The sequence below is a fragment of the Siniperca chuatsi genome, linkage group LG18 (assembly GCF_020085105.1).
Source record: "Siniperca chuatsi isolate FFG_IHB_CAS linkage group LG18, ASM2008510v1, whole genome shotgun sequence".
Lineage (NCBI taxonomy): Eukaryota > Metazoa > Chordata > Actinopteri > Centrarchiformes > Sinipercidae > Siniperca > Siniperca chuatsi.
The window spans coordinates 12,962,472-12,985,814 of NC_058059.1; the positions used below are offsets into that span (position 1 = coordinate 12,962,472).

General features: G+C 40.6%; 2 protein-coding genes across 8 annotated transcripts in view; one reads left to right on the top strand and one right to left on the bottom strand.

Moving 5' to 3' along the window:
• Nucleotides 1-17,489, top strand: part of unc5cb (unc-5 netrin receptor Cb) — a 112,203-nt gene extending 94,714 nt beyond the window's left edge. For all 5 annotated transcript variants that reach the window (XM_044173833.1, XM_044173834.1, XM_044173837.1 and 2 more), the window contains 9 exons: nt 2,398-2,589; nt 4,630-4,992; nt 8,211-8,298; nt 8,481-8,652; nt 12,124-12,357; nt 13,067-13,216; nt 13,315-13,479; nt 14,278-14,456; nt 15,641-17,489. In XM_044173833.1, the coding sequence (XP_044029768.1) occupies nt 2,398-2,589; nt 4,630-4,992; nt 8,211-8,298; nt 8,481-8,652; nt 12,124-12,357; nt 13,067-13,216; nt 13,315-13,479; nt 14,278-14,456; nt 15,641-15,800 (1,703 nt within the window). In that variant the 3' untranslated portion in view covers nt 15,801-17,489. The remainder of the gene's footprint in view (nt 1-2,397; nt 2,590-4,629; nt 4,993-8,210; nt 8,299-8,480; nt 8,653-12,123; nt 12,358-13,066; nt 13,217-13,314; nt 13,480-14,277; nt 14,457-15,640) is intronic.
• Nucleotides 17,490-17,572: 83 nt separating this feature from the next.
• bmpr1bb (bone morphogenetic protein receptor, type IBb) overlaps nt 17,573-23,343 on the bottom strand; it is a 54,996-nt gene continuing 49,225 nt past the window's right edge. For all 3 annotated transcript variants that reach the window (XM_044173841.1, XM_044173839.1, XM_044173840.1), the window contains 9 exons: nt 22,618-22,720; nt 22,179-22,281; nt 20,755-20,851; nt 20,518-20,662; nt 20,168-20,360; nt 19,708-20,005; nt 19,420-19,595; nt 19,189-19,319; nt 17,573-18,732 (listed from right to left, as the gene is read on the bottom strand). In XM_044173841.1, the coding sequence (XP_044029776.1) occupies nt 18,607-18,732; nt 19,189-19,319; nt 19,420-19,595; nt 19,708-20,005; nt 20,168-20,360; nt 20,518-20,662; nt 20,755-20,851; nt 22,179-22,281; nt 22,618-22,698 (1,350 nt within the window). In that variant the 5' untranslated portion in view covers nt 22,699-22,720 and the 3' untranslated portion in view covers nt 17,573-18,606. The remainder of the gene's footprint in view (nt 18,733-19,188; nt 19,320-19,419; nt 19,596-19,707; nt 20,006-20,167; nt 20,361-20,517; nt 20,663-20,754; nt 20,852-22,178; nt 22,282-22,617; nt 22,721-23,343) is intronic.

Genomic DNA, 23,343 nt, shown 5'->3' on the forward strand with positions numbered 1-23,343 from the left:
GTGTTGCTCCTCATGAACTTCAGCCTGACACGTTGCCCTGCCGTCAGCTCAGGCACTGGGTCTGGCAAAGAATTGATCCTACTATCTTTCTCTGTGTATATCTTTAATATGTTTCTCTCTCTGTATCTCACCCTCCCTCTGTAAATCTCTACGTCCTCACAGAGAATGGAGTGTTCAATAATCCCTTCATTTCCATTTCTTGTACTTTTCCCTTTCCAACAATGGCTCATGTTCAAAGGGATGTATTAATCTAAGTGATACATTTTAATGCGTACACTTAGCAGGTTGCTGCCTTTATCATCAAAGCATGGATGGGAGATTGTTCGACTGAGGGAATATATGTTAAATAACTGCAGGGAAGCTTGGCAGAGGAAGCACAGTGAAATTACATTTTCAGCCTTTCATCATTACCTCCCTGCTCTGTTTTCTGTTCGTGTCTGTGCTAGGGGAAGGATTAGAGGCCTAACATATATGAGGATATATCTTGACATTCCTCTTTAATGTGATGTCTCAGTTAAGGCTGAATAGAGAGGACCAGGCCACACAAGTCCTTCCTGGGGACTGAGGGAAAGTCTTTGAAATAACTACAGTATTAGATCCCCCGCCTCTTTAATTGTGGCCATTCAGTACATCTTAACCTAAAGAAACATTCTGATTTTTCACTATGTTTAAACTGTGAGCGAAAGGGAATGCCCTGGTAAAGGTCATACCCAATTTAATTTCAGTAGAGTCTTTTGGCATGAAATATAATGGATTTTAAACTGAGTAACTGCAATGGTGGACTTGTTTGATTCAATTTGAAAACCTATTTATTCATATACCTAATTAAACATCGTCATAACTAGAGAAAAAGAAGCTACACACTTTTAGACCAAGGATGTGATTAAAAACACACAACTTATGGCTTTCAGTTGTCACAAAAGCACCCCCTTCTCTTTCTTTTCTCCCTCTACTCCTTCCTCCTCCTTTGTGCAAGAGAACACAAGAGACACAGATTGAGTGCCATCTGTATCCCTGAGACACATGAGGCTAATTTACACAAATGCTCGGCCGTCATGCATGCCCTGAAAGTGCTGTGTATGGATCTATGGCTGATGCTGCCATCTACTGGTGCAGATTCTGTTCCATTTACATACTCAAATTATCTCAAAAACAGAAATCTCTCTCTTATCAAATTAACTTTATTTTCATAAATAAGAATGTGTTTATATGCTTTGGTCTTTGACTTTTGGTAGAGCCCCCTGACATGTACATTGTGTATCCATATGTTGAACAATGCACACATACAGGCTTACACATGCCTTCTGGCATTTCACTACCTCTAAAGAAGAGTTTCTCATGTCAACTTGGTGACAGTGAAGGACATTCTTTACCAAGCACCACAGAGAGTTCAGACTGTCAGTAGGCATCCATTAAAAGGTCTGATCTGTAATGCGTGCCTGTCTGAGTCTGTGTTTCTAACAGCCACAATATCCATGCCAGGCCTACTAATCACAGAGATTTCTCCAGCTGGAAAATGGACAGAAAGACTCTGGAAGGGAGACAGAGATGAAAGACAATTTGAGAAATGCAAGCTATGTCTAGATCTTATCTGCAGTGTGTAAGAACAAAGACAGAGACAGACTCTGAACTCCAACACAGAGCACGGTAATTTGAAGATGAAAACATCTATATCTCCGTCTTCACAACTTTTGATCTCGCTTCTGAGCCTGCTTGTTAGGACAGTGTGTCATTGGGTTGCACTGGAGCAGCAGTCCTTATTAAATGCGCTTTAGTGCACAGAGTTTATCATCATTATCTTTATTTTGTCTTTTCTTATTATCTTTATGATGCATGGTATACAACCCCCGCTCACACAGATCACAATATGGCTTCATACAAGAAATATCAATGTGTGACTTTGTAAAAGCACTGGTCATTATTAACATGGACACACAAATCATGACTCTTGCATATGTTTAGGAGACTTCTGAGTAAGAGATATTTGTGTGCCCTTTGCTGTATAACATCAGCCAACATTTAATGTTAGATGGCAAACCTGAAAAAGACGTGCTGTGCATCACTCTCAGTACTTTACAGTATATACATCATTATCCCTTTTCACTTTTGACAATTAAGAGTGTCCTATATTGTTTCATTAACACCCAGAGTATTTACCACAGTGGGCAAGCATTAGCCACAATAAAAAAAAAAAAGACAGGAGATATACTGTACGCATTTATTTCCCAGTAGATGTTTATTAATATCCGGTTCAATCTTAAACCAGGATATTAGTCTGCTGATAATGGCTTCATCACAACTCCTGCATATTGAGAAAAAAAGCTTAATGCTATTGATGTGAATTTATGAGATCTTAAAAGACTATTTTTCTCTCTGTCTCTCTTCCACCCCCTCCAGTGGCCCCCAGTACAGATGATGTAGCTCTGTATGTGGGTATTGTCATAGCGGTGATCATGTGCCTGGTTATCTCTGTCGTCGTGGCGCTCTTCATCTACAGGAAGAACCACCGCGACTTCGACTCTGACATTATTGATTCCTCCGCCCTCAATGGAGGCTTCCAGCCAGTCAGCATCAAGACTGCCCGCAAAGGTGGGGCACAGGATGGATGTATGTGTTTGTTTTTGTGTGTGTTCTCCTGCATGTATGAGTGTGTGTCTATGTGCACATGTTTTATGTCTTGTCAACTATGAGTGAGCTATTACTCACTGAGTGAGCTAGTGAACATCAGATAGCACTAGGGCTAGGTATCATTTGAATTTTTCTGATACTTCTGACAATACATACAATTTTTCTAAAAAGCCCTTTTGTTCATTTAACAAAGCCAAGCTTTCACATGTTATACAAAACTTAATTTGTTAAATTGAAGCATAAGTAAACAAGACAACAAGCTTAGCTAGCTTTTGACAGTTTTCAATACTCCGTGCTACAGACACATTTCAGTCGGTGCCAGAAAAAGTATTGAGGTTCAATCCCCTGCCCTAGATGGCATGCCTGATTTTTCAGGCATTGGGAATCACTTGCATTAGCAACCCATAGCATTAACCTAGTGAGATATGTTTGACTCTGCTGCTCTGGTAGCACATGTGTGTTAGTGATGATGTGAATGTAAATGTGCCATTTTGACTGTAGATGAGCAGAGAGCTTGAGAGAGAAATACAGACAGCACTGCAGACAGCATGTTTGTGCAGGCGAGGTGATGAAACCATTAAAATGCTTGTCGTTGTGATGGGAGGCCAAACTATGCCCCTTCATTTAGGCATAATAAGGCCAGTCTGTATGTCGCATATTAAACTGTAATTAGATTTGGGCTGGTGACGCAGGACTTAAAAGTAAGACCGCAGGGATGAGGATAGGTGGCAATGAGCTGGACAAAAAGACAGCAGGGACACAGACAGATCAGAGTAATTGTGTTGTAAATAGTCCGTCTGAGGTTTTGGAAAAAGGAAAAAGAAAAACTGGAAAAAAAGAGAGACAGAAACAGACAGCAGAGACAGTGCTAAGATACTGTACAATTCAAAAGGATAGATGCCACAAATAATTGCTTGTGTAGCAAATGCCCAGCTTTGTGGGCAATGTGAGACTCACTCACATCAAAGATATCTGTTAATCCAAACCGATGTAAAAAAAAAAACATTTGTAAGCAACAGGCACTCTTTACAAACATATTTAAAATTTATATTGATGTTAGTGTCTGGCTATCCAAATCAGTAGATGTCTGAACCAGATGACAGAAGACAGGATCTGATGGTGATAGATAAGCAAATCAAAACCAGTCTGTATGTCTGTACTGACTGATAATGTCAGCAAAATCACATTAGTTTATTCATTTTAAGCCTTTTGCATTTTAACTAGTGTGTAGCTCAACAGATTGGCTTACTTAAAAAAAACCCATGTGACTTCAGTTTTGCTTTGGACTGCTCTTGTGGAGGCTCCAGTCAAGACATGCATAAGAAGAAGGTGGTTATGGTCATTAATGGTAAAAGTACGTCTTCTCCCATCTCTGAATGCATAACAGTAATGCAACTTATTACCACACCTATACAGTCCCTACATGGTTGATGTTTACAAAGTATTATTAATAATAACACAAGCACTACTACTGCTACTACTACAACTACTGCACAACTACTAAATAAATCCAGCCATCTATCTTATTTTATTTGAACAACTTTTGTGACTTATGTTGACATCTGTATCATTTCTAAACTTTGTGTTGTTGGAAAATAGAGGGGGGTGGAGGCAGTGGAAGAGCTGGATGACAGAGAGCTCCCACTGCCATCGCTCCACCCACTCAGCCAAGCTATTGAACATTCATCCTTGTACCTACCGGGTAAACTGAGTGTTAGTGATGCCATCTGTTACTCATGAATCATAGCTGCGCCTTGAACTTCTCTGACTGAGTAATGTTTCTTGGTGGTGAAGTGGACTTCCCTAATGAGTGAAAAACAAATGAGTAAAGCCAGGCGGCAGTCTTGCTGATTGCTGCCAACACTTCATTTCCTCATGGTTATTTTGGTTTCAAGTTACCAATTCTCCACATTCACAGTTGGAAAGAGTATGTGATGACCACAATACTTCTCTTAAGTCATTTACTCTGCTTGACTGATGTCACTTTCTTTTCTTTTCCAGCTGATCTTTTAACAGCACCCCCTGACCTGACATCAGCAGCTGCCATGTACCGGGGCCCCGTCTACGCCCTCCATGATGTGGCTGACAAAATCCCGATGACCAATTCCCCTCTGCTGGACCCTCTTCCCAACCTGAAGATTAAGGTGTACAACTCCTCAGGCTTAGTGACTCCACAGGATGACCTGGGAGGGGAATTTTCCTCTAAACTGTCACCTAAGCTACCACACTGCCTCATGGACAACAGTGACTGCACGATGGGCCGTCGCACACAGACCCAGACGTTGCTCCGCACCAGGGACCCATCCTGCACCGCGCTGGGCTCCTTCAGCTCCCAGGGGGGGCATCTCATTGTGCCCAACTCAGGTACTGTACCAAACAATGAGAGTAAGTGTTTTCACATTTGTGTGTTTTGAGCTGTGATTCAGTGCATGTTGATATTTTTAACAAAATCTGTTGCATATTTAAAAATATGCAGATATAAACATAGTGTAACAAAGGAATAAATTAGTTCTGATTCATGAGAAAGAGATCTGTTATAGTTCATCTTAAAACATCAGCTCTCCGTTTGTGTGTGTGTGTGTGTGTGTGTGTGTGTGTGTGTGTGTGTGTGTGCACTTGTGTGCATACTGAAAAGATAAACTCCTTTCCACTGTATAGCTCAGATCATCCATCAGCTCTTCCCATGTACTCCCAGGGGCCACTCTTTATTCATTCATAATAGGCTGATGATGTTCTCAGCCTAAAATATAAGCCTAAAAGATCCCTTGAAATGGGCACAGACTATTTTTGCGCCGGGCACAGTAGTTTCCTGGTGTCTCTGCTGGTTGTCTGGCAACCTCAAGGTGACGACAAGACTCCAGGAAGTCACTGCACCCGGCCAAGAAATCATCCAGCACATACAGTAGCCCCCCATAAAACTGCAACTTGTAATTTTTACACTTTGGTTTTTATACAGATTAAATAAACGAGATATAACATGTTAATTACTGAGCTTTAGAGGTGCTGGCAGGCAGATTTTGTTACTGTCAGACAGAGCCAGTCTGTTTCGCCCTGTTTTCAGTCTTTATGCTAAGCTAAGCTAGACAGCTTCGCTGTAGCTTCATTTTAAGCAGATAGACATGAGAGTGGTATCAATCAACTCTCTGCAAATAATCGTATTTCCCAAAATGTGTAACTGTCGCATTAAGATTGACCTCTCACTGATCTGTTTCAACAGGAAATACATGTCATTTAAAGGAAGTAATGATACCATTTCATGACCTTTAAAGTGAATATCCATTTTACCACAGAACATGCATAAAGTGATTTGTGCGCCTTTAGTGTCATATTTTTGACATGGAAAAAGTATCACACTCCTAAGATCAAGACAAGTTATGGCTAATCTGTGATACAGTTAAGAAAGTCACTTATTGACATCAGTCCATAAATAATGGAGATATGGGCATATTAGAGTGATAGATCAAGTGAAAAACCCTTTTTAGGTATCAAATCTCAAACAAACAGGTATAATAGCAGCTCCAATTATTAACGGCATCCCATTTATCAATACACATGGTGAAAGGTGCCAAAACTAATAATAATGAGTATTGGTTTGTTTGTTTCTAATTTTAAGAGAGTGTTGTAAATCTTTGAAAATGCTCCCCCAACCATAATACAAATGAATGAATGAAATACAGTATAAATTGTGTTCTAGATGTGGGAGATCTGAGCTCTACCTTACCATCTTTACTAGGATAACCTTTACACACACACACATGTTGCTTTGAAATAATATGCTAAACCATATGTAACCTATCAGTGCATTGACTGCACACAGTATGACAAGGGTTGATGAATATCTAAGGTGTGTGCACTAGAAGAACTGACGTATAGGTGTACTGTTTCAGACAGCCATGCTGTCCTCACTTCAAACACATGTGGGCTGTTTGTAACATGCCACAGATGCATGTTGACAGGCATAGACAAACTAGCAGAGACATTAAAGGATACACTGAGTTCTCAAGTTTCTTAAGTTTTTCTTTTTTCATTTTGATTCCTGTAAAAATGTTCTCAGCTGCTGGTTGTGCTCAGCCACCTCATCATGTTACATAGGCAGAGGGAGAGGAAAGAGCACATTTGATATTTGATCTGTTCGTGTGTCTGGGTAAGAAATATTTTGTGGCACTGTCAGTGTGGCTGTTTGGTATTTTGCATCTTAAAATGCATTTCCCATGTCTTTGAAGCTTTGCTGTGAGGGAGAGTGGCAGTGTGCCTTGTGCGAGACGGCCGCGTAGCAGAGTTGTGATTGCCTTGCTAGCTAGCAAGAGAAGCTGTCTGTCACCTTTTGAAAAGTTCAGTACAAGGACATGGGAAATCAATGAGCTATCTGAGAAACCCCCTCCAGAGAGAAAAAGAGTGTGTGTGTGTGTGTCTGTGTTGTGTGCATGAGAGCATATGGGGGGTAGTGTCCTAAAAAACACATCGGACAGGACATCATATCAAATCAATCTGAGATGGAAAAATGTAAATCATGCTGGCTGCAGCAATATGAGAATGTTATGAAGAGTAGAGAGATCATTGATTTTAGAAATGAAATGTCACATCATTTCCTGATGTCATAGGAGAAGGCAGTAAAGTGCCATAGTTTTTATATGTGGGGCTGAGGAATTGCGATTATTACTATACTTCTCCAAGAAAAATAATTATCACTTTTCACAGGGGCTTTAACTGCTCTTTACTGGTGCGGTAATGGCAGTAATGCATTTAAGAAATATCCACTACAAGTAAAATGGTTAACGTTTTACTTTTGTATGTAAAAGGTAGAACACTAAGGACCTTATGAGGGAAATTCCCTGATAAATAAGTTGTTTTTCCCTTAATGACACATGCTTTATGCTTAATGAATAGAAGTGTCTTATGTATCCACCCTGATATAACCATGTTTAAGTTGTTTGGTAACTGAATATAGGTAGCCCATTGTAAAGGGGTTTAGCCTGGAGGGGCATTGAAACCTCTTCCTGTGTAAGTATATTTGTAACAACAAAGAAATATATGTTTGGGGAAGGTTAAGGAGTGGAATGATGACAGACACATGAGATGATGTGACATACGAAGGATAAGAGAAAACAATGAATGTCATGAGCAAGTAAAGAAAGCCTGAATAACAACGTGAATGAAAACATGTGCTTCCTTTTGTTATGGTTACAGTAAATGTGTGTTGTTGTAAACTACAAGAAGAACTGAGGGGAGAATATTGTGTCGTCCTGGTAATAGAGTACCAACTCTCATCTGCACTAAACAAGAACAGATTTTTCAGTTTCCAGGACAACCTCAATTTCCATTTATACTGCATTAGTAGTGGGTTTGTAGCTCAGATTCACCATGTAAATATACTTATGTAATACAAATATTTTAGTTTTTAGTTTTTATGCTGGTCTGATGTGATCTTTACACTTAACAACAGACACCTATTAAACACAATCATGACAGGCATTGACAGCACAAATAGTTGTAAAGACTCCTCTGGTCTACCTACACACACCTCTCACAACTCATATATATGCCTGTTTGTTTGTGTGTCTGTCTGTTTTTGTGCTCCCCAGGGGTGAGTTTGCTTATTCCAGCAGGGGCCATTCCTCAGGGCAGAGTGTATGAGATGTATGTGACGGTTCAGAGGAAGGACAACATGAGGTACGCAGTGCCGCCTGCCACATCAATGCCCCGGAGCTGTGTTTACCCTGTCAGCGCCGCCATGTCACCATAAACCGAGACTACTGTCATATTTTCACTAAATAGCGTGTGTGTGTGTGTGTGTGTGTGTGTGTGTGTGTGTGTGTGTGTGTGTATGTGTGTTATTCTCTGTGCACCTCCAGGCCCTCGGTGGAAGATGGCCAAACAGTGCTGGGCCCAGTGGTGAGCTGTGGGCCCCCTGGGGCCTTGTTGACTCGGCCCGTCATCATCACCATGCACCACTGTGCCGTGTGTGACGGCCAACAGGATTGGCTGATCCAGCTCAAGAGCCATTCACAGCAGAACCAGTGGGAGGTGAGATGCGGGATGCACGATGAAAACTGTGCAACAGCAGACTCTCTCTGTCACCATGGTCAAGTTTGAAAATGTGTTTTTGACAGCTATGTGAAGTATCAAAATTACATGATTGCCACCTAAAATAATATTTACAGATTTAAATAATTCACACTGCATTTGGTTGGTTAAAATTCGACTCAGGAAAGAGCAAAGGGGAAAGGTATAGTGAAAACCAAAATTATGAAATGGCATGGGACGACAGAAAGCATGGAGGAGGTGAAGGGGATCAACTTTCCCTGCTGTGTTTGTGCTGCTCAGCACTCAGAGTGAATCCCTGTTGCAACCAGGTGCTGAAATAGTAAACCTCTGATAGCAGACTGTTTTCTTGTACCTTTCTGAATGCCTATTTTTGTTTGTTTGTGTGTGTGCACTGTGTTTTCAGAAGCCCTATGCCTGCAAGCTCCATCATTAACAGTGCTGATGATGATGTGAGGGCAGAAGTGTGAATGTTTTCTGCCTTTCCCCTCTCTCCTTATCTTCCCCACTTTCTCTCTGTCTGTCACACTTACTCCCACACACACACACACACACACACACACACACACACACACACACACACACACACACACACACTAATTCAGTCCAGATCATACGTAGAGAAACTTTGCTTCCACACTCATCACAAAAACTGCTTTAAACTTGTTAGAAATGGTCCAGTTGTCATCTCTCTCCCCACAAATGTCTATCAATAGTACACCTCAGATAATAATACGCTAGACCTTGCTGTAGACAGTTATTAGCGTCTTTTTCTTACCTGTCAAGAAAGCATGCCTGGATAAGTTTTCCTTCCATGTGCTTTTTAATGAACTCTTACAGGCAGGAGTGTGCTGAGACATTTTTAAACGGGAAGGTACTCAAAATATAAAAATGGACCATAAGCATTTGTGCAGCAGCAGGGTCTTGCACAGCAAGCAGAATGAAAAGCAGAACAAGCAATACAGAGCACAGAAATGTTTCTTTATCTTAAGAATTTGGATTTTAGTCTATATTTGGGAAAATGTTGAAGCACTAGTTGGAGTCTATGCAGGCATACTGTACAGGCCAGTCACATCCAATGTAATCCAGATACTTAGCAACAGCCTATATCCAATATACAGCCCTCTGTCATCTCATTATTGAGTAGTGGCTTGAATAACATCATTTTCAGGAAGTCTTTTCACAATCTCCACTGCTGAATGATATGACTTATGGAGCAGGAAAAAAACTGGCAGACTGGCCCCACATGCCTTTGTGACATTGATTAATTACTTGGGGGCAGCCAATATAGCTTAGTGTAAACTGAGTATTTTTAAGAAAGAAATAACTATTGATCAGTTCTTCAGTCAGATATGGGGGAGGGGGGGTGTATAAATATATAATAAATATATATATATTCTTTTGGAGGATACGATGACATGGTAATTACAGATATTACGCACTTGCTATTGATTACATCTCTGACCTCTCAGAAATGCAGATGGTAATATCCAAAGTGATGGTAGCTTCCTTTATATGCGCTTCTCTTCCCGCTGAGACCAGCCTCCATGCTGCATGTGTGAAAAAAAAAAAAAAAAATATATATATATATATATATATATATATATATATATATATATATATATATATATATATATATATATATATATTTATATATAAAATATCTATCCATTGCCCACCCAGTGAGAATATCAGTTCTATTGGCATCCAGAATACCGCACCCCTCCCCCATTGGAGCATACACGCACACATACACACAAATGTACACACAGTGTCATTGAAGAAACATGGTGTTGTGATGATGATGAAGACAGCAGGTCATTTAATGAGGAACATGTGGGGCTTTCTGCTTCAGTAACTCCTACAAAGATTTATCCTCCCATGCCTCTAAAAAAATCTCTGCTGATAATGTCAAAAATGTGTAAATAATTTATGCTGTGTGAGTATGTGTGCGTTTGCATGTTTGATTGTTTGTGCCTGCACACATATGTATGAAGCAAAAGCCTACTTTTCCACTGTGTGTTCTAATTATCCCCAAATAAGGAGCCCCAGTGCCATCCCCCAGGAGCAGTTAAAGAGTCTAATGATCAGCCATAATACTGCTGTTAAACGGCCTAGCTCACAATAAAATACTGTAATTCCTCTTCTGTCTCTTATAATAGGCTGAATTAATGCCAATGTGCTGCTCATAGGAGTGTTTGGATTAGCGGGAGAAAGACAGAGAGAGAGAGAGAGAGAGAGAGAGAGAGAGAATGCAAGATCAAGAGAGATCAAGAGAGTGGTTGAAAGATAGAGAGAGAGAGAGAAGGCCACATAAGCATCCACCAGACAGTCAGAAATATGTCAAGGCATTAGTGCTATTACAGGGGTCAACTACAAATGGTCTGGCTACTCACTCTTCCATTACCTCACATACATAATGGCAGGGTGTCATATATTAGTCATACACACTTGCAATATCTAGGACACAGCTTATGTGAAAAGACCACGACCCTTGATGGTACTTTCCCCCTTAAAATGACATTTAAATTCAGTTCAGTTTCAATTAAACAGAACTGAAATGTTCTGTAAGTAAGTAAATAAATAAATAAATAATTTGAGCATGAAACTAAACAAGCCAGTTCTTCATGTTTCTGTTTCCAACTTAGCAATCAATTTCCAATTTGACAACAAAAATGTATGTCATACAAGTGAAAGTTTCAAGTGAGTGTTGTGGTTGTTAATAATGATTGTATCCACATTATTATTGAACATCATGCCACAGGCCAGTTCCCCTGAACAATTTAATAATTAAAAATGTGACAAATCAAGCTTAAGTACACTGCTTTTACAACACAAACTCAGCAGATACGTTTTGTCACCCAAAACAAAAACTGAATAAACTTACATTCTGCTCAGTTTCAAAACATAAATTGTAATTTTACATTGTAAATTACAAACTGTGACTATTTTTATGCTTCTGATGTAATGGCTACGCATATTGGTATACTTGGTATTAGGTACAAAAATGTAGAAGGGGATCATTTAAATTACTTTCTCACCAAGTAAATCTACAAATTGAGCTCAACTTGCTGTACCTTATTATCTCCATTGAATGGTGAATACATAGAACATGTATTTGCAGTGCTTTAGATTGAATAGTTCCATTTGTAGGAATGAAAAAACATTAAATTAGATGCAGAAGAACATGAACAGACTATTAATAGCTATACTTTGGCCTCACTTGCCAACAATTGAAAACGTTTAAGGAAACTTAGGTGGGACAGAACCAGAGTGACATGCTATTAATCATGTTCTCAGCTTTTTCCTCTTCATAATGGTATTTTTCCAACTGCAAATGCTACCACATGTAACAAAATAATGAAATCCTTGACTATTTCTGTTTTGTCTTTTTGTTAGCCTATTATCTTCCACACTTGGGTCACTTTTTCTTTCTTCCTGTCCACACTGTAGGATGTGGTGGTGGTAGGAGAGGAAAATTTCACCACGCCGTGTTATATCCAAATGGATGACGAGGCCTGCCACATCCTGACAGAGACACTGGGTACCTACTGCCTCGTGGGCCAACCTCTCAGCGCTTCAACCACCAAGCGCCTCAAACTAGCCATTTTCGGGCCTGTCACCTGCCCTGCCATGGAGTATCACATCAGAGTCTACTGCCTGGATGACACACAGGACGCACTCAAGGTAAATACACTGCAGGTTGCATGTGTGTATCCATTCTCCATTCTTTTGTCTCTCTGTGTTTGCAAAAGGTTATGTAGCAGAAATTAAATGTGTTTGTAAGCACTAATGATGTTTGTGAGTGTGCCATTTTGACTGAATTGTTAATGCGTGTGTGTGTGTAGGCAAAGCCAGCAGATGAGATGTGGGAGGCAGAATGAGAAATCTTTGTGTTGGTGTGTCACAATAAGGGATGACAAGCACTGGCATTTGAATAGCATTGCTGCACCTAGAAAGATGTAGCTGCTGCCCCAACACAAAATAAGCTACATTTATCCCCCTACTCTACTGTGGTTTCCTTCTGTTTAATACCTCCCTCTACCTACATGGAGGAAAGATAAGGAAGGATTATCAAACTGAGCAGGGATATTAAACACGGTTATTAAGTTTGGGAATGGGTAATGAGACTGTGATAGTGATCCTGCTGCAAGGACATTGAAGTTGGTTTCAGATGGCAGGTCCAGATTCATGTTCATAAAACCCTGAGATAATGTGATGAATATACTATAAAAACATATTTCATTAGTAAAATTAACATTAGAGTGTTTGCAAGAAACTGCTGTAGCAAACAGGATACAACAACAATTTACAGCAGCACAAAAGTAGACAAATTTGTTTTGAGGTCAGTATGGATGGTTTCATATACTACATAAGTGTGTGTATGTGTATTCAGGAAGTCCTACAGATGGAGAAGCAAATGGGTGGAAAGTTATTGGATGAACCAAAGACTCTGAGCTTTAAAGACAGCACCCACAACCTGAGACTTTCCATCCACGATGTCCCCCACGCGTTGTGGAAGAGCAAACTATTAGCCAAGTACCAGGTAAACTGGTCACACACCCTTTCAGAAATAGGACTTAAACATTTTCACATGCTCTGCGACAGCTGAGTAAATCTTCTACCCTCTTCACCTCTCTGCAGGAGCTTTCCTTTCAGCAAGTGTGGAGCGGTTCGCAGAGGAACCTCCACTGTTGCTTTACCCTGGAGCGATTCTCTGCCAGCACTGTGGACCTGGCCTGTAAGATATGTGTGCGCCAGGTGGAGGGAGAAGGACAGATTTTTCAGCTGGACACTACACTGTCAGAGGTAGGGTCTATTCTTGTCTGTATGTAGCCTAAGCACTTCCATTTAATTTATAACAGCTTAAAAGAATCATTCACCTTGTCTAGATCTTTAAAGATCAGTGCGACTTTTGAACCCTCTTGTCACCTGTGTTTTACATTCAGAGATAATGCATTTTCTCCACCCCTTTACGCTCCTTATCTCTCTGTTGCGAGAGACGCTTAAACGCTGACGCTGAATTTACCCCAAATCTCCCATGCCCTCTTCCCTCTTTTTGCAATGTTCACAAAGACTGACAGGGTGGAAGACAGGGAGTCTCGACCCTGCAGCCTTCATATAGTCCTTCCTATGACAGCCCAATACAGAGCAGAGTGGAGCAGAGGGGGACTAATCACCCTCTAGTCGTGCTGTACTTGCTTCACAAAGGCCATCTGGCCAGGAGAATAGAGCTTGAGGGATGGAGGAGCACACAGGCTTTGTGCTCAGTAATGAGATGAATTACAGTACAAGCAGTGCAGAGCTGTGTCCCCGCCCGGCCCTTTCTCATTTGTCTCTGGGTCTTGCTCTGGTTTCTGTAGCCAGACCTCCAGTACTTAATCCTCCAGATGTAATATATTTGAAAATCACTCTGCTTGCATCAATAAATGGATGGCAATAAAATGAATAATTTTCACTTTTTACACAACCTAGAAACAGAAATTGTATGTGCTACAAATCCATTTGAGCTACATTATGTTTCATTCTGTGAGATGGTGTTAAATTATGTACAAGCAGCATGCTGAAAAAATGCCACTGCTACAGTCTGCCTCTCTCTTTCTGCAGGATTCCCAGAGTATTGACACGTCTCTGCTGGACCCCGCCAGCAATATCACCACGCTGGTGGGGCCCAACGCCTTCCGCATCCCCGTCTCCATCCGACAGAAGTTGTGTGGCAGTCTGGATGCACCGCAGACCAGGGGAAATGACTGGAGGATGTTGGCCCACAAACTTAACCTTGACAGGTGGGTGGAGGAACAGGGAATGTCTGACAGAGAAAAGGAGTGAGACAGTGACTCAGATTTAGGGCCTCACTAGTCATAGTCTGGCCACAGGAACAGGCTGTCATCAGGCTTTGCTAATATTCAAGGGGAAATTAAAGAAATTAAATAAAGGAATAACAGTGACTTGTTTTAGAAATTAACAAAAATACACAAACTCCCTGTTCTTCAAAAAAAATGTTGATGTGCAATTTAAGCTGCCAAATCCTTTTTTTTTTTTCATTAGAAGTAGGCAACAAGATCACATGGGGAATAAAAATGTAGATTTTGATTGTTCTGTGGGAATGACTCATTTTGATAAGCATCTGTTGAATAGAGATCAATTGAGCCGGACTGAACCAAGACAGACAGAGAGAGAGACAAAGATAGAATGACGCTGCTCTTTTAAAAAACGTCACCCATGTGTCTTTGATAGACTTGTGTGTGTGTGTGTGATGGAGGTACAGTGTGTGTCCATTTATAAGGTCCCAGCTCAGCGGGGCGGCCTTATCACAGGCTGCAGCTGCAGATTCACGAGGCCACTGACAGAGTGTGGCGTGAAGGAAGGAGAGTACGGGGGAGAGACTTGAACCAACCTCTCATTCACAGCCCAAAGTGATGATACATACAGAACAGTAGTGTATACATAGGGCTCATTAGTTTCCATGTTTATTTTTTGAATATCAAAAAGTGGGTGACAAATGGATTAGAAAAAACAAACAAACATTGGTGTGAAAAATAGGATTTTAAAATATTCTTTCCAGCACAAATGCTCTGAAAGTTAAGCTTTTTTTTACTTACTTAAAGGGACGTAAAGGGTCATAATCAGCAGCTCATTTGCATATTATCCCCAATTTTATCTTAACTTTGTATAAATTAGATTTTTTTTCTGTGTTGTGCTCACACAGTTTCTTGTCATGTCTGGGTTATCTCCTTATTGAGGAGAAGGGTTATTGACCACATGGAAAAAATAGAAAAAGAGACTGAAATGTTTGTGTTAGGAGACACCTGTATAGAGCTAAAAAATGTTGAAATCATTTTTCAAACCATGTCAGCACACCGGCCAAGTCCTGTCTTCTAAGTCAAAGAAAGTCATTCATCTCTGTTAATCATTTACTTACTTTTTCCAACCCATCCCTCTCTCTGTTTTGTCACATTCATTCATCCAGGTATCTTAACTACTTTGCCACCAAATCCAGTCCTACGGGAGTGATCCTGGACTTGTGGGAGGCCCAGCATTTTCCAGATGGCAACCTCAGTCGCCTGGCCCAGGTACTGGAGGAGATGGGCCGCCATGACAGCCTTGTTCCTGCAGTGACTGAACACTGACATCTGCCCACCAGGGAATGTGACATTCCAGGGAGGAAGAAGATGTGAAAAGAAAATAAGAGTGGGGGAAGCCCAAAAGGAGGAGAGTAATTCGACATCACAATGACAAATGCACGTACACACTCACAGATACTGCGTGTGTGCGCGCTCAGAAGTAAGACGATAGAAACAGCTAGGTCTACTCAGCCATGACCCAGTTAAACATTGGCAACAAAGGGTGTAAAAACTTGGAGGGTAAACAAGAATCTCTGGCTGTTCCTCTCTCTCTCTCTCTCTCTCTCTCTCTCTGGTACAACAACTTGATATTTTTGGCTCTAGTTTCCTTGGAAACAGCTGTTCGGTTATTTGGATGGATATGTGAATGATGCCCTTGCCATAGACAACAGTCTGAGTAGTGAGACACTATCAGAGGTCAAAGGATCAAAGGAGCAAGGCACGGATCGGAGAAAGCATCTTTCACTCTCCAAAATCAGTCTCCATAGCAACTCCATGGATGAGTATGTGTTCTGTGATAACATAGTATTTAATAATATGCCTATTTATACATATCTTTTTTTTTTGTATTTGATGCGGCCTGTTATGGAATACTTAGCAGTGTCCTCACATTTTTGTTTCTTCTTTCATTATGTTTGACTGTATCATAGCACCTCCTGGTGGACACTTGCAGTAATGACTCATCCTGTCACTCACTTTTACATGTACAAAAGGAAATCAATGATGTAATCATTTTACAGTTTTAGCATTGCTGTCGTAACTACTATTAATACTTGTTATTCATGTTATGTATAATTATTGATTTTCAATTATGTGTGCTTGTTTTACATGATTTTTTTTTAATCTTTAAAATATTTTTGATAAGTTGCATTGGTTGTGGTTTTTCTTTGCTTTCTTTTTTTGCATGTTTATTATCAGGTCGTTTGGTTAATAACACCAGTATTTTCTCCCCTAACTAGAGGGTGATAAAGACCATTTTCCCAAACTGAATAAAATTCATGACTGATGCTGATGATTTGTATGTTGTTCAAGATGATATCATCTACATTAAAGAGACCAGGCAGAGAGGAGGAATAGATACTGTAGAAAAGGGAATCAAATAAGTATATTTTTGTAGGACCAATGCAACTGCTTTTTACCAAATAATTGACATACAGGTATGAGGTTAAATTTAAAATAGAAGGTGATCATCTAAATATCAAATGTCATTTCTTGTGTTCCGAACTGGCATGACATTCAACATGTGATTGTGGAGGAGAATGCAGACTTCTGTGTTTGTACATTAATGACAGAAGCCATCAATGTTATGATGACACTGACTCTGTGCATAAAAATTAGTGATAGTCGTAAATGCAACATTCCTTTGATGCAGCAGCACTTGTGACTGTTCAAGTGTTCTGGTTGGTTCTTGATTTTGTTTATGGCAGTTGTCCCAGTTTTCGTAAAGCCGTCTATGCAAACTTTGCATCTTTCTGAAACAATCTTTATATTCTCAGTGGGCTAGCCTTTGCATTCCCTAGTTGTTCTTCAGCTTCATGATTATTATTGTGTATAGTGAGAATGTAGCCTGTCTGTTTCTGGCACTCATGATGTTCCTCGCAACTGCTTGCATTTCATCTGTCAAGTTATTGTACAAAGTGTAAGAAAGAATTTTTAAGACTAATAATAAATTATATTTATATGCAACATTGAAAATGGAGCATGAGGATCTCATTTGTATGAACTGTGAGATTAATAACATAAATCTTACAGCAGTGTTTGACATACATAGACAAGCCTTCAAGACACATAGTCGTTTTTATTTGGGAATGTTATCCAGATCCACTCTCACACACTCATTAATCACATATGTACAGATTAAATAAGGCACATGCCATAGTGGTAGAGTGGACGGGATATATTCTGTACACACAAATCATCAAAAACACATTTTAATAGCCAATAAGGAAATAATTATCAATAGATGTCAGCTCAACTATGTACAAATGCATTGTGAGTGGAAAGAAGAGACAATGAGAGAGAGAAATGCCTCAGTCTCAGCTCCGAAGGCCTGAAGGACAAATCAAAAGACAATCAAAATTCACAAATTCATCAATCACAAGTATTTTCTGTCAAAGCACTTATTTTAATATTGAAATAAAATATACATAGAAATAGTATATAGAAAAATCTGTTATCTGTTTCTGCTGGACACATGTTTTTCATTAATTTAGTCTTACTCTGCTTTGTTCTGTAATAATAATAATAATAATAACAATAATAATAATGTCATTGACAATGAGGTCACTGAGCATGAATTAGACATTTCTTTGGATGGATGACAGTCACTATGGATGGAGTTGACAGTGACAGTCAAAAAAACACAAACATGAAGGCATCTGTGACAGTACAAAAGACTGCACATAGAATGCCGCTATATGGCTTTAGAAGGGCAGAGCAGGAGCTTCCTCTGTTTAGAACTGATCAGAAGGATTTTAGTCCTCCTCTCCTGCAAGGGTCCCTGTCCGCCTGCCCACATGGACAGTCTGGACCCGACAACCACTCAGCTTTCACAGAAAGCACAACACTTGGCCTGAGGCAGAGGTGGCTCAGACAATGGAAGAGCAGTTCTCCCCTGACATAATAAATCTTTCGCCTCTTTGCTGGCTCCCTGTTGACCATTATCTCTATCACTCATCCTCCCTGTCAGTTTCCTTTGTCCTGTCATTCACAGTCTCTTTTTTTCCCTTTCTTTTATTGGCCAGTGTAAGTGGCACTGTGCCAGTGGCAGTGACAAGTCTTTGGTGATGAGAGCATCTCTCCTGACTCTCTGTCACAGTTTGATGTCTTGGGACTCTAACATCTTCGCCAGGGTCTTCTTCACCCTCAGGGCTGTGAGGCGAGAGGCCGGGTTGTGAGCCCAGCACTCCGACATCAGTTTTCCCATCTGCCGCAGGCACTGAAGATACACATGTACATATACATAAGAATACAACGAAACCTCATATAAGGGGTTTGCAAGTTAATAAATAAAGTTGATAAATCCCTTTGGCAGATGTGAATCTTCCAGCATAACTTGTCTTTTTTATCTAGCTCTTTAATTAATCAGAATCTCGACCACTTAAATTAATTTATTAACAACTTATTACCATTTATAACTGCAGACCTTATGGCATTTTATTGTGTGAGAAACCCATGACTCACTCACTTTCTAATAAGCCACATCCTCTGCAGTTATAAACGTGGAGGAGAATATATACCAACCAAATAGATTTTTTCCCAACCTGGCAACCCTAGGGGTTATTTTTAATGGCTTATTAGTGCTCTATGAAAACATAATAAATAATTTACTAACCATTAAAGTTATTAAAAATATACAATGTTGGAAAGTGGTATTGAAAATAATTTAGAATACCTCATCACTGCTCCAACGATTAGCAAATGAAGGTCTTTGTTTCTTAATGCAGACGACTTCTCTCATGTCCTCATAGGAAGGATCAGTGGGCACAAGGTCATGATAGGGCAGCTGATACTCCTCCACAATGCCTTCAGGAAAACAGATATATGTGAAAATCAGTAGTATCATCAAGAAAACATCTACACATGTATAGATCATGTTCAAATAAAAAAAAAGTTTTTTCCTAACCTCCAGAGATGCAACGTCGGGCCATCTCCCAAACGATGAGGCCAAAACTATACATGTCAGCCATTATAAAAGACTGGAAGTAGCTCCTGTTCAGGGTCTCATCCAACACTTCAGGCGGCATGTAGCGCTTCGTACCAACTCGTAGGTTGGGAGGGATATCCACCTCATTGGTGTCACTGAGGCAGGAAGGAGAAAAAGAAATGGATTACAGATATTTCAGGAAATGTCTGAGATACTCCTACACTGCATTAAAAATTAGTGTTCAAAAGTCCAAAATGTATGTTGTACCTGTTAAACTTGACAGCTAGTCCAAGGTCTGCTATACAGCAGGATCCGTTCTTTTTTACCAAGATGTTTTTACTCTTCAGGTCTCTGTGTGCGATGGCTGGTTTGCCCTGTGTGCCATAGATCTCAGTGTGCAGGTGGCAGAGGCCTGATATGGAGGAGTAGGCCAGTTTCAGCAGAGCCTTGACGTCCAAGGTGTTGGACTTGAGGTAGTCATATAACGATCCGTTCTCATGGTAGTCTGTAATTAGGTAGAGCTGAGTCCACGAGCCGGTTCCTTTAATATCTGCTGCTATGAATCCTGGGGGTTGGAAAGAAGGGATGACAGGAATGAGAAACGTGCATGCACATAGAAAATAACACAAATACAAATGATTTGGGTCAATTTTCAGACAAACACACACACCAGCACTTAAATCAGTCCTTATTTTTATTTTAGTTTTTCACACTCCATTTACCTTACCCAGTATATTGTCATGTCTCATCAGGAAGGTCTGATATATTTCAGTCTCTCTGAACCAGCTCTCTTCCTCTGTGGTGAAGAAGACTTTTACAGCCACTCTCTCTCCTCTCCACTTGCCCATCCAGACCTCTCCATATCGCCCTTTTCCAATCTGCTTAACCATCTGAATCTGCTTGGCGATGGTGCGCTGCACCTAGCAACAGGTTATTGTAAAAAAAAAAGTGTGATTTATCATGCCATTTCCCTTTAAAACCACTTGTAAAAAAAATCTTAATAGAAGTATAGATGATTGGAACATCATCATTACAACCTCACAATGTTAAGGCAGATGTGCACTGATTTTTTCTTACCAGTAGAGGGAGTCCTGACCCAGAGCCAGACCCGATGCTGCGGGAATGCTCTATCAGGTCCTTCAGGGACTCCCCAGGGGGGATGTAGGTCTCCTCCTGCTCCAGATCGATACTGTAGCGCGGCCGTGACTCCTGGCGTTTATATCTGCCACAGAAGGGTGATGCAATGTTTACTAACTGCACATCAGGTAGTGTGAATTTGTTGATATATGCATGAGACGTCTTCAAGTTTCTTACCTGAAGTAGCAGAAGACGAGGATGAGACAAAGGATGATACTGCAGACTGTGATTGAAATGAAGAGAGCCATGTACTGGATACTGCTGTCAACATAATCTTAAAAAAAAAAGGGAAGATGTATTCATATTATTTTTTTATTTTATTATTCTACCACCCCTAAATGTGAATAATCATGTCCTAAGTTGGAAAAAGATGGATAGTCTGTAAAATCAGAGCTGATGAATAGGTGGTGCCAGCCATTTCTTCATTGTTATCTTTGTAATTTTCATTGGCAGGGACGAGCTTCTTCTCCCCTTCCACCCTGTAAGCCTTCCCTGCACCCCCATCTCACAGCGTGTGATCGATCACATCCCCTTCCTGAATCCCACAGATCAGCTGTCACACTGGCATCGCTACAGAAACCCCAGAGGTCTAAAGCATCTCTAGCCTTTCTGCCATGCTCCTGCCAATCAGACACACACAAACACAGGGGGATATTTCATGGTGTGCACAGAACCACACACACAGTAAGACGGACTAGTGGACAAAGAAAAACTGCATGAACAGCAAAGTGTCCTATGAACTCCCTGCAAGTTCATAGAGGTAAAAGATAGCTCTGGCTTTTGGAAGGGAAAATAAAGGTAAACATCTGTAAACATCCTTCACAGTTTACAGACTGACTGCCTGGGTCAACACTGATACAACTTAGTTGTTCACAGGTTTCCTGTGCAATGAGGAATTATTATCAACATTTCAGGTGCACTCACTTTCGGTTTTACCCCTAAATAAAGTTGTTTCAATGTTTTGGTTAAATTGTGGTCTTGTTTACAACCCGTCTGATCACCGGACAGCTTCTTTTGCGCCAGATCTCAGATCTCAGATCTGAGATCTGAAATCAGTGATTACTATGGTGAGTACAGTGTTATCATAGCTGATAGAAATGATGGCCAAAACTAGAACCAAAAAATGGAATTATCCATTATTTCTCTCCAACTGACTTGACAAATCAGTTTGCCACTGTTTGCTTGAAGGTCAAAACAAAGTGTGTGAGGCTGTGTGAAAGCGTGATGGTGAGTTTGTGCGACGATGGGGAGCGAGAGAGAGAAAGAATGTGTGTGTGTGTGCGCGTTGCGGAGTAACAGATGGACAGATATCTCACATCCGTCCCGAGGCAGGAAACTCAAGCAGGCCCTGGGGAGAGGCTGTCCTTTTCATTAGAGGGTGAGAGAACAAGCCAAGGCTGGAGGCTCTGTTTCACCTGCCCCCCCCGCACAAGCACCAGCACCACCACCACACTGTGGTTTCTAACAGTTTATACTGTCACTACCCATCACCACCCAGCGCGGCCTGAATGAGCCCGTTCTAAAAGCCACTCGCGCTTTAAAGAGGGGCAGAATTTCAGTGTGTGAAAACCTGTGTGAACAAGTGTGTGTGTGTGTCTTACCTGATGTCATGAGTGGAGGAAGAGTAGGATGCAAGTCTCTGTTGCAATAGTCCTGATCTGTGCAACACTCGAGAGCTCTCCTCGAACGTGCATTCCACGTGTCCTGTCACACACACACACACACACACACACACATAAGCCACATGCATTTCAACATAACACTAATGAAGACACAAGAGTAGCAAATATTTACAGCCACAGTTATTCTTAATGAGAATATTTTACAATATACCAAAGGTTTTTTCCACTGTGTGTAAAGATAGTGGGGTTGGACAAGTCAAATTTAAATTGGTCTCATAAAGAGCTGCAGTGAGTCCAGGAAAGCTCATTAAGACTTAACAACAGCTCATATAGAAGGACACACCTACACAGGCAAGTGCAAGTATCCATCCTGGCAAAAATACACACACATAAAATCACACACATACAGCTGACTTACTCTGCACTGAAACTCGGAGCCGGCAAGACCCAAACAACCTGCAGTGAGTACCGCCAGACCCCCCTCCTCCTCCTCCACCATGGTGAAGCAGTAACCGTCAGTCCTACCAAAATGCACATACATCATCATATCAGTAAACGTCGCCTGGGAGTCTTTTCATCGTCTTCATCATCATAGGTGTTAGGGGTGGGGTTCGACAGTATTTTATTGAATCTGAATTCAGTGTTGAAAGTGCTTATTGAATCCTTTTCTGAAGAATTGAAACTCCAACATTTTGCCAGATTGATCTGATGAGCTCACTTCTGTCTAACTCCGCACCCCCCGGATTTGTTTCATTTTCAAACTTGTAGTCATAAGCCCCAACCGACACTGACTAAAGAGACAACACTTGAGGTAGTTTATCATATTCCGCACAGCACCCTCTGGAGCAAAAAAGAGCTTCATACAACTTTATTCACATATGCAGTACTCCTCCTTAAGACCTGTAAACAGACTTTGATGTGTGAAATCGGTTGAGTTCCCCTTTAATGAATCAAGATGTAACTTGCTTCCAGATATGGTTGTAATGATTAATCGATGAACTGATTAGTCGATCGATAAAAAAATCCCTTGACAATTTTTTAATAGATTAATCATTTTAGTCATTTATCAAGCAACATCTTGAACATTTACTGACTCCAAATTACAAGTGTGAAGAATTTCTGCTTTCCTCTGTTTTATATCACT